The sequence below is a fragment of the Pagrus major genome, chromosome 18 (genome assembly GCF_040436345.1).
Source record: "Pagrus major chromosome 18, Pma_NU_1.0".
In the NCBI taxonomy this organism is placed as follows: Eukaryota; Metazoa; Chordata; class Actinopteri; order Spariformes; family Sparidae; genus Pagrus; species Pagrus major.
The window spans coordinates 25,940,642-25,951,327 of NC_133232.1; the positions used below are offsets into that span (position 1 = coordinate 25,940,642).

Below are 10,686 nucleotides of genomic sequence, written 5' to 3' on the forward strand. Positions count from 1 at the left end.
TCAACATTAGAATTACTACCGTTTGTAAATAGTACTGCTTCTGATAATATTGATAACAATAATAGTAGTAGTAATAATAATAACAATAATTTATATTATAATTATATTAATGTTAATATTAATATTAATAATAACCTTCCTCTTTACTGTTGTTGTTGTTGTTGTTGTAACTGTTGTAGCTGTTGCTGTTGTTATCGCATGCTTGGCACGTTTCTCAACAATCGCAAAGTGAATTTACCCTATAGAATAAATTAATTGCATTTTTTCTTTAGTCAGAAGCGCTGACATTATAGCGAGCAGTATTTGTCTTTATTGCTTTTGATAGACTCATCATTGTTTTTTTTTCAATCTGTTTGGTGTTCACGTTTTGGACTCTAAGTGACGCTGTTGAACAAGGATATAATTTGTACCCATCATCTCTCTGGTGCATTCAGGGGCGTTCTTTGTGAGATCATACTGAAGTAGCCTTTGAGGCAGCATCAGGAAGCTATCCATTGTTGGAAAATAATATTTTTTTTCCGGGTCTTGGCTTTTTCTTCTCATTTTTGATATTTGAACAAAGCACATCTTGAGGAGTGGATGTTAACGAATTCAGATCGGAGGATCTCAGTTGTTTTTTCCTCGGAAATTTCCCTCTCTGACATGGCGTATCAGCAACCACTCTGCAAATGGCGTTTGTATTTCGGACCTCAGCGGGTAATGATCCTGTTGTTGTTTTTCTTGTTTAATATTGTGGCTGGACAGATCCGCTACTCTATACCAGAGGAGATGAAGAAAGGCTCTCTGATCGGTAATGTAGCACAGGATCTTGGTTTGGATCTGAGAAGGCTCCGTTCTGGTCGGGCCCGTATCGTGACCGGAGAAAACATCCAGTACACCGAGCTGAAGACAGACAAAGGGATTCTCGTCGTGAATGAGAGAATTGACCGAGAGCAGCTTTGTGGAGACGTAACACCGTGCAGTTTCAGCTTTGAAATCATTTTAGAAAATCCCATGGAGCTCCATCACATAACGATTGAAGTGTTAGATGTGAATGATCATCCCCCTGTGTTCAAGAAATCAGACATTATGTTAGACATAAGCGAGTCAGCTAACCTCGGGGCGCGATTTGTGCTGGACAGTGCGGAGGATCCCGATGTTGGCGTCAATGGCCTTCAGAATTATGTTTTAACCTCAAACGACAATTTCGTTTTGAAGCAGCATGTAAATCCGGACGGGAGTAAATATGCAGAGATGGTGCTGCAGAAGCAGTTAGATAGAGAGGAGGCTCCCCATCTCTCTTTAAAGCTAATAGCAGTAGACGGTGGGAATCCACAGAGATCTGGCACCGTAAGTATAGACATAACGGTCCTAGATGTAAATGACAATGCTCCTGTTTTCAACCAGTCAGTGTATAAAGCCACGGTGATTGAAAATGCGTCAAAGGGCACGAATATCGTCACTGTTAATGCTACAGACGCAGATAGCGGATCGAATGGTTACATCACATATTCAATATCAAACGTGAGAAGCAATATCGCTGATTTGTTGTCCATAGATCAAGTCTCTGGTGCATTATTTGCTTCAGGTCCAATAGATTTTGAAAAAGACAAAAAATATGAGCTTAGAATCGATGCAAAAGATCAGGGAGGTTTGACAGATTCAAGTAAAGTAATAATTGAGGTGAATGATGTAAATGACAACGCCCCTATTCTTAACGTCATGTCATTCACCAGTCCTGTATCAGAGGACTCTCCTCCTGGCACAACTATTGGCATTATCAATATAAAAGATCTTGATTCAGGTGAAAATGGACAGGTATCATGTAGAATCGAACAAAATGCACCTTTCAAGATTAAATCTAATTTAAGGAATTACTACACTTTGGTAACAGATACTGTATTAGATCGTGAAAGTGTTTCAGAATATAACATCACTGTAGTTGCAACAGATGCAGGAATGCCTCCTCTCTCGACAAAGAAGACCTTCAATTTAAAGATCTCTGATATGAACGATAATGCTCCAGTGTTTCCACAAGGTGTTTACAATGCGTTTATCACAGAGAACAACTCTCCAGGTGTTTCTCTTGTCACTGTTAGGGCTAAAGATCCGGATGAAAACCAAAACGCCCGAATATCTTATATTCTGGTGGATTCTGATCTTGACGGATCTCCAGTATCTCGCTGTGTGTCAGTTAATGCAGAAAGTGGAGTCATACACGCAGTGCGCTCATTTGATTATGAGCAGATCAAACAGCTGGTTTTCGTCGTCAAAGCGCAGGATGGAGGCTCTCCTCCACTCAGTAGTAATGTGAGTGTGAAACTAATGATCCAGGACCAGAACGACAACCCCCCTCAGGTTCTGTACCCAGTCCAGACTGGTGGCTCTCTGGTGGCTGAAATGGTGCCTCGTTCAGCAGATGTGGGCTATCTGGTGACTAAAGTGGTGGCTGTTGATGTGGACTCTGGACAGAATGCCTGGCTCTCCTACAAACTGCAGAAAGCCACAGACAGGGCGCTGTTTGAAGTGGGCTTACAGAATGGAGAAATCAGAACTATCCGCCAGGTGACTGATAAAGATGCTGTGAAACAGAGACTGACTGTTATAGTGGAGGACAACGGGCAGCCCTCTCGTTCAGCTACAGTCATTGTTAACGTGGCGGTGGCGGACAGCTTCCCTGAAGTGCTGTCGGAGTTCACAGACTTTCCTCACGACAAGGAGTACAATGACAACCTGACTTTTTACTTAGTGCTGGCTTTGGCTGTAGTGTCCTTCCTCTTCATCACGTGTTTAGTGGTTATTATATCAGTGAAAATCTACAGATGGAGACAGTCTCGCGTCCTGTATCACTCCAGTCTCCCTGTGATTCCATATTATCCACCACGTTACTCAGACACTTTGGGGACAGGGACTCTCCCACACGTGTACAACTACGAGGTGTGCAGGACGACTGACTCCAGAAGGAGTGACTGTAAGTTCGGCAGAGCTGGTAGTCAGAACGTGTTGATAATGGACCCCAGTTCTACAGCGACGATGCAGCGGATGCAGAGTGAGAAGAGCATCCTGGATGAACCAGATTCTCCTCTAGAGGTCAGTTCACTTCGTCACCTGACTCACACTCCCTGGCTCCATGCGCACTCCACTCCCACCATTTCCTCCCTGATGATTGTTTGCTGTGTTTGTTGACTCCACTGCCAGCTGTTTGAATTTTAAATGACAGTAACCGATAGCTGGGATGAAATCCTTGCCCTGACTGAAGTAAATCCATATTATATCTCTGCCGCAGAAATTAGGTATATGACTTTGTTTACTTATTGCTACTATTGTATTCCATATTAATTGACTAATGACTTGTTGGTCTCTGCAGCACACAGTTAATGTAGTTGAGATACTGCATTTGATTTCATATAATTATTTTCACAACTTCCCTCTGACTCCTGCTGTCTTTTCACAGCATTCCTAATGCTGCCTTTTTCAGTACCACAGACAGCGACATTCCTATACTTTCTCATTACAGTCAACTTTATCCCTTTGGAAGTAATCTGTTCTTTCAAACCGTAAACGATTGAATGGGATGTTGTTGCAGTTTGTGTATTGCTTTGTGTTGTTTTAATGGTTCAACTGAATTCTTATTTTCAACATAATACAATTTGTAAATATAGTATTAGTAAATAATTGAGAACTACATGCAAACAGGCGATACCTGCTGAGCCTCTAAGTCCCAGTGTAATGAGTTCAAGTTTTGGACTCTAAGGGACGCTGTTGGTCAGCAAAACAATTTCAGTGTTAACACCCAGCCTTTCCTCCTCCCTCACTACCACAGTTTAGCATGACAGCGGAGATACTGTTCTTCGTGTGAGGAGAGGGAGTGAAGAGGCAATTCTTTATACGTTTGTCTTTGGAATATACCAGGAACACGTTGTTGCAGTGCAATATTTTGAAGCTGGACTACGAGCTCATAATTGTTTTCTTCGAGTGAGGACGCATCATTCATCCAAGATCTATTGTTTCTGTCATGGCAACTCGAGGCCAATCCTACGCCAGAAGTGTAAGATGGCGATTTTCTAGTATATTACGATGTCAAGTGGGATTTCTCATTTTGCTGACATGTGTTGGTGATAGAGTGGCCGGGCAGATTCGTTATTCTATTCCGGAGGAGATGAAAAAAGGCTCCGTTATTGGCAATGTAGCACAAGACCTCGGTCTGGATCTGAGAAGGCTCCGCTCTGGCCGTGCCCGCATCGTTAGTGGGGAGAACAACCAGTACACCGAGCTGAAGACAGACAAAGGGATTCTGGTCGTGAATGAGAGAATAGACCGAGAGCAGCTGTGTGGAGACGTGACACCATGCAGCCTAAGCTTCGAAATAATTTTAGAAAACCCAATCGAGCTTCATCGTGTCACTGTCGAAATTTTAGACATAAACGACAACACCCCTTTCTTTCCAAATAAAGACATTCAGTTTGAACTGAGCGAATCTGCGACAATCGGAGCCAAATTTCCCGTTGAAAGCGCAGTTGATCCTGACGTTGGACTGAACGCATTACAGAATTACATTCTATCTCCGAATAATTATTTCGTTCTGAAACAACATGCAAATCCAGACGGCAGTAAATACGCTGAGTTGGTGCTTCAGAAGCCATTAGACAGAGAGGAACACCCCCGTGTCCTTCTAAAATTAATAGCTGTCGACGGTGGAAACCCACAGAGATCAGGTACGGTGGATATAAATGTGTCTGTTATAGATGCAAACGATAATGCCCCTGTTTTTAACCAGTCAGTTTATCGGGCCACCGTCGTTGAAAATGCTCCGAAAGGAACTTACATTACAACAGTTAACGCCACTGATTTAGACATAGGCAGTAACGGGGAAATAATATTCAGTTTCTCAAAAATAAGAGGCAATACGGTGGTTATGTTTAGTATCGATGAAAACACAGGTGTCATATCAGTTGCTGGACTTATAGACTTTGAAAAAGAGAAAAAATACGAGCTTAGGTTAGAGGCAAGGGATCGAGGAGGTCTGACTGGGACCAGTAAAGTTATAATCGATGTTAGTGACGTTAATGACAATGCTCCAGTGATTAATATCATGTCATTTTCTAATACTGTATCAGAGGATGCCCCTCTCGGCACAACAATAGCTGTAATCAATGTCAAGGACGCCGATTCAGAGAAAAATGGACAGATAAAATGTACCATAGACAAAACGCTTCCGTTTAAAATCCAGTCATCGTTAACGAATTACTATAATTTAGTGGCGGATCAACATTTTGACAGAGAGACGACTTCTGAATACGAGATTATAATCACAGCCACCGACTCAGGCTCTCCTCCTCTTTCTAGCTCCGTCACACTGCAGCTTAGAGTCTCTGACGTCAACGATAACGTTCCATTGTTCGACAGAAACGCATATTCTGCTTACGTCACAGAGAATAATTCACCTGGAATGTCCATCACCTCTGTCAGCGCGCGAGACTCTGACTGGAGTCAAAACGCGAGAGTCTCATATTTCCTGGAGGACACGCAAATCAGCGGTAATCCAGTGTCTAACTATGTGTCGATAAACTCTGAAACTGGGGTTTTACATGCGGTGCGTTCTTTTGATTATGAACAAATCAAACAGCTTCAGCTCGTCGTCAAAGCGCAGGATGGAGGCTCTCCTCCACTCAGTAGTAATGCGAGTGTGAAAATAATGATCCAGGACCAGAACGACAACCCTCCTCAGGTTCTGTACCCAGTCCAGACTGGTGGCTCTCTGGTGGCTGAAATGGTGCCTCGTTCAGCAGATGTGGGCTATCTGGTGACTAAAGTGGTGGCTGTTGATGTGGACTCTGGACAGAATGCCTGGCTCTCCTATAAACTGCAGAAAGCCACAGACAGGGCGCTGTTTGAAGTGGGCTTACAGAATGGAGAAATCAGAACTATCCGCCAGGTGACTGATAAAGATGCTGTGAAACAGAGACTGACTGTTATAGTGGAGGACAACGGGCAGCCCTCTCGTTCAGCTACAGTCATTGTTAACGTGGCGGTGGCGGACAGCTTCCCTGAAGTGCTGTCGGAGTTCACTGACTTTCCTCACGACAAGGAGTACAATGACAACCTGACTTTTTACTTAGTGCTGGCTTTGGCTGTAGTGTCCTTCCTGTTCATCACGTGTTTAGTGGTTATTATATCAGTGAAAATCTACAGATGGAGACAGTCTCGCGTCCTGTATCACTCCAGTCTCCCTGTGATTCCATATTATCCACCACGTTACTCAGACACTTTGGGGACAGGGACTCTCCCACACGTGTACAACTACGAGGTGTGCAGGACGACTGACTCCAGAAAGAGTGACATGAAATATATGCAGCCGATTAGTCAAAGTTTAGTGAGTGTGGAAGGAGCTGAGACTGATGCACCGCTGGTGGAAAAGCAACTGTCAGGCACCTGTTCTCAAATGTCAACTTTGGTGAGTGATATATTTAATCCTTCGTTCTCTGTTTACTTCCTGTTCTGTTCTTCTTTTTCTCCTGTAGTATTTACAGTGACGTGCACGAGCACGGCTGTCTGTGACGCCTTAGGGTTACTGTCCGTGGTGCTGAAACGGTCGATGGATTCATGTTGATGAATGAAACTTTCTTTACGTCTTGTAGTGAAAAGGATGCTCCACATTTCTAAATTAAAGCACTTCCATTACTCTGACAAACGATACAATGTAAGAAATTAAAATACAAACACACTAACCGCAATGTGGTTGTTGTTTTTTGGCAGAAGCCACAACAGTTACACCCAACTCATTGTAAGTGTTATCAAAAAATTATGATTTTGTTTTTTTTGTTTTTTTTTTTTTCATTACAAACCTGCTTTTTGACGTTTTGATTATATTAATATTCATTAGACTTTTTTCAGAAGCCCACAACTGTGCTGTAGTAAGACTTTATATACATTTTACAGGGTAAAACAAAACTTCTTTGACAACTGATAACAAAAGGACCAGAACAGACAATTTCACCTCACTCTTTTTTGTCTCGTTCATTGTATTTTTTCTTTGTTTCACATATGCTTTTTTGTTTAACACTGATCTTTGTTTACTTTAAAATGTATTATGTAGATTAAACTTGAATCTAAAACTATTGATAAAGTCTAAATATAACATTTAAACTGATCTCCATACTGTGCACATCACATACATTACCGTGGATGGGCTCTGAGCGCCGCTGTTGATACATCACTGACTAACAGTGTAAACCAGCAGTGCAGTGGTCCACCCCTTTAATGCATTTCAGTGTTTTACTGCTGAGAAAGAAGACGGTCTGGCCCGTCGAGGTCTAACGTGTGGCGTTTCTCGCTGATTTTCTCAGCTGAAAACACCGTTAACTTTTGACTTTGTGGATTTAATGACACCAGTATTTGATTGAAAGCGACCACTGCGTCTTTTCGTCTGGATTTATGATGGATTTTTTGTGGATTTCCGCTCGCAGAGGCCGATGGCAAGCGCTGTTTGTCATTCTTTGTCTACTCAAGCTGAGCTCAGTGAGCGGACAGGCTCGGTATTCCGTACCGGAGGAGCAGGCAGAGGGATCTTTCGTCGGAAACATTGGTAGAGATTTGGGTTTGGATGTGGCGAGGCTCATATCAGGTAAAGCTCGTATCATTACAAAAGGAAGCCGACAGTACGTTGATTTAAACCGAGACAAAGGCACTCTTGTTATTAAAGAGCGAATCGACCGAGAAGAGCTGTGTGGGAAGACGACGCCCTGTAGCTTCAGTTTCGAGGTCATTTTGGAAAATCCGATCCAGCTTTATCGTGTAACAGTGGAGGTAATAGATATAAACGATAACAGTCCGTCGTTCCCAAAAGATGAGATCAGTTTGAAAATTGCAGAAAGTGTTGCACCAGGTGCTCGTTTCTCACTAGAGAGTGCAGACGACCCTGATGTTGGTAATAATGACATAAAAAAATACACACTGAAACCATCAGATCATTTCAAATTGGAAGTACAGAATCAGCCTGATGGAGGAACATTTATCGAAATGGTTTTACAAAACCCGTTAGACCGAGAGAAAGAGGAGACTCACACACTGGTGCTGCTCGCTTCAGATGGAGGGGAGCCACACAGATCAGGGACGGTGCGTATTCACATCACTGTGCTGGATGCTAACGATAATGCGCCAGTGTGTAGCCAGCCTGTTTATAAAGCTGATGTGAAGGAGAACTCTGCTGTAGGATCAGTGGTCACCACTGTCAGTGCAAATGATGCAGATAAAGGAGTTAATGGTGAAGTGACTTATTCTATAGGTCATGTCGCCAAAGAGACAAAGCAGCTGTTTGAAGTAAATGTGAACACTGGAGAGATTAAAGTTGCAGGTAAACTGGATTATGAAAAGTCTAAAGTGTATCAATTAAACGTCAAGGCAAGTGACCACAGTGGATATACCGACACGTGCAAAGTTAATATTCAAATAATTGATGAGAATGACAACGTCCCTACAATTCAGCTTATGTCATTTTCTAACTCGATATCCGAGGATTCTCCTCCAGGTACAACTATAGCTGTTGTTAACGTTGATGATGAAGACTCTGATGGTAACGGTGTCGTCAAGTGCTCCATTAACTCTGACGTACCTTTCAAAATCGAGTCTTCATTAACAGGATATTACACTATAGTAACAGAGGACTTCTTAGACAGAGAAAGTATTCCTGAGTACAATATCACCATCACCGTCTCTGACCAAGGCTCTCCTCCTCTGTCTAGCAGTAAAAACATCAATGTTAAAGTGTCTGACGTGAATGACAGCCCACCAAAGTTTGATCAGTCAGAATATAGTAAGACTGTACCAGAGAACAACTCTCCTGGATTTTCAGTGTTTGCTGTCAGTGCTACTGATGCAGACTGGGGCCAAAACGCTCGAGTTTCTTACTTTCTGCAGGAGAAAGAGATTAATGGAGCTGCTGTGTCTTCGTTAGTGTCAGTAAATTCCGAAAATGGCGTCATTCATGCAGTGAGGTCGTTTGATTATGAGCAAATCAAGTGGTTTGATTTTAACGTGACTGCTCGCGATGCTGGATCCCCTCCTCTGAGCTCAGTGGCTACAGTCAGAATAATAGTCCAGGACCAGAACGACAACCCCCCTCAGGTTCTGTACCCAGTCCAGACTGGTGGCTCTCTGGTGGCTGAAATGGTGCCTCGTTCCGCAGATGTGGGCTACCTGGTGACTAAAGTGGTGGCTGTTGATGTGGACTCTGGACAGAATGCCTGGCTCTCCTATAAACTGCAGAAAGCCACAGACAGGGCGCTGTTTGAAGTGGGCTTACAGAATGGAGAAATCAGAACTATCCGCCAGGTGACTGATAAAGATGCTGTGAAACAGAGACTGACTGTTTTAGTGGAGGACAACGGGCAGCCCTCTCGTTCAGCTACAGTCATTGTTAACGTGGCGGTGGCGGACAGCTTCCCTGAAGTGCTGTCGGAGTTCACTGACTTTCCTCACGACAAGGAGTACAATGACAACCTGACTTTTTACTTAGTGCTGGCTTTGGCTGTAGTGTCCTTCCTGTTCATCACGTGTTTAGTGGTTATTATATCAGTGAAAATCTACAGATGGAGACAGTCTCGCGTTCTGTATCACTCCAGTCTCCCTGTGATTCCGTATTATCCTCCACGTTACTCTGACACTTTGGGGACAGGGACTCTCCCACACGTGTACAACTACGAGGTGTGCAGGACGACTGACTCCAGAAAGAGTGACATGAAATATATGCAGCCGATCAGTCAAAGTTTAGTGAGTGTGGAAGGAGCTGAGCCTGATGCAGCGCTGGTGGAAAAGCAACTGTCAGGCACCTGTTCTCAAATGTCAACTTTGGTGAGTGATATATTTAATCCTTCGTTCTCTGTTTATTTCTTGTTCTGGTAATCTTTTCTCCTGTATTATTTACAGTGACGTGCACGAGCACGGCTGTCTATGACGTCATAGTGTCACTGACCATGGTGCTGAAACGGTCGATGGATTCATGTTGATGTAACTTTCTTTACGTCTTGTAGTAAAAAGGATGCTCTACATTTCTAAATAAAAACACTTCCATTACTCTGACAACGATACAATGTGAGAAGTAAAAATACATTCACACTAACCGCAGTGTGGTTGTTGTTTTTGGCAGAAGCCACAACAGTTACACTCAAACTCACTGGAAGTGGCATCAATAATTATGAAGTTTTATTTTGTATTTTTTAAAATACAAACCGGCTTTTTGACGTTTCATTAGATCTATTTCAGAAACCCACAATTGTGCTGTAGTAAGAACTTTATATACATTTAACTTATTTGACGAATGATAACAAAAGGACCAGAACAGACACTTTCACCTCACTCATTGTCTCTTGCCCATGCCATTTTTCTTTATTTCAAATGTGCTTATCGGTTAAACATTAATCTTTGTTTACTTTAAAATGTTTTCTGTAGATTACACTTGAATCTAAAACCATTTATGAAGTTTGAATATAACATTTAAACTGATCTCCATACTGTGCACATCACATACATTACCGTGGATGGGCTCTGAGCGCCGCTGTTGATACATCACTGACTAACAGTGTAAACCAGCAGTGCAGTGGTCCACCCCTTTAATGCATTTCAGTGTTTTACTGCCGAGAAAGAAGACGGTCTGGCCCGTCGAGGTCTAACGTGTGGCGTTTCTCGTTTATTTTCTCAGCTGAAAACACC

At 42.7% G+C, this 10,686-nt stretch overlaps 3 protein-coding genes across 3 annotated transcripts; all 3 read left to right on the top strand.

The window, feature by feature from the left end:
• Positions 1–642: 642 nt before the first annotated feature.
• Positions 643–3,165, top strand: LOC141013005 (protocadherin gamma-A7-like). The gene is made up of 2 exons (XM_073486543.1): positions 643–1,022; positions 2,295–3,165. The coding sequence occupies exons 1-2, from the start codon at positions 643–645 to the stop codon at positions 3,163–3,165; spliced, it is 1,251 nt and encodes a 416-aa protein (XP_073342644.1).
• A 643-nt stretch (positions 3,166–3,808) lies between these two features.
• LOC141013006 (protocadherin gamma-A7-like) lies at positions 3,809–6,537 on the top strand. Its single transcript, XM_073486544.1, has 4 exons — positions 3,809–3,834; positions 4,102–4,383; positions 5,671–6,402; positions 6,501–6,537. Exons 1-4 carry the CDS (start codon positions 3,809–3,811, stop codon positions 6,535–6,537), a joined length of 1,077 nt encoding a protein of 358 aa, XP_073342645.1.
• Positions 6,538–7,413: 876 nt separating this feature from the next.
• Positions 7,414–9,931, top strand: LOC141013007 (protocadherin gamma-A12-like). Its single transcript, XM_073486546.1, has 2 exons — positions 7,414–9,797; positions 9,904–9,931. The coding sequence occupies exons 1-2, from the start codon at positions 7,414–7,416 to the stop codon at positions 9,929–9,931; spliced, it is 2,412 nt and encodes an 803-aa protein (XP_073342647.1).
• The last annotated feature ends 755 nt before the right edge of the window (positions 9,932–10,686 follow it).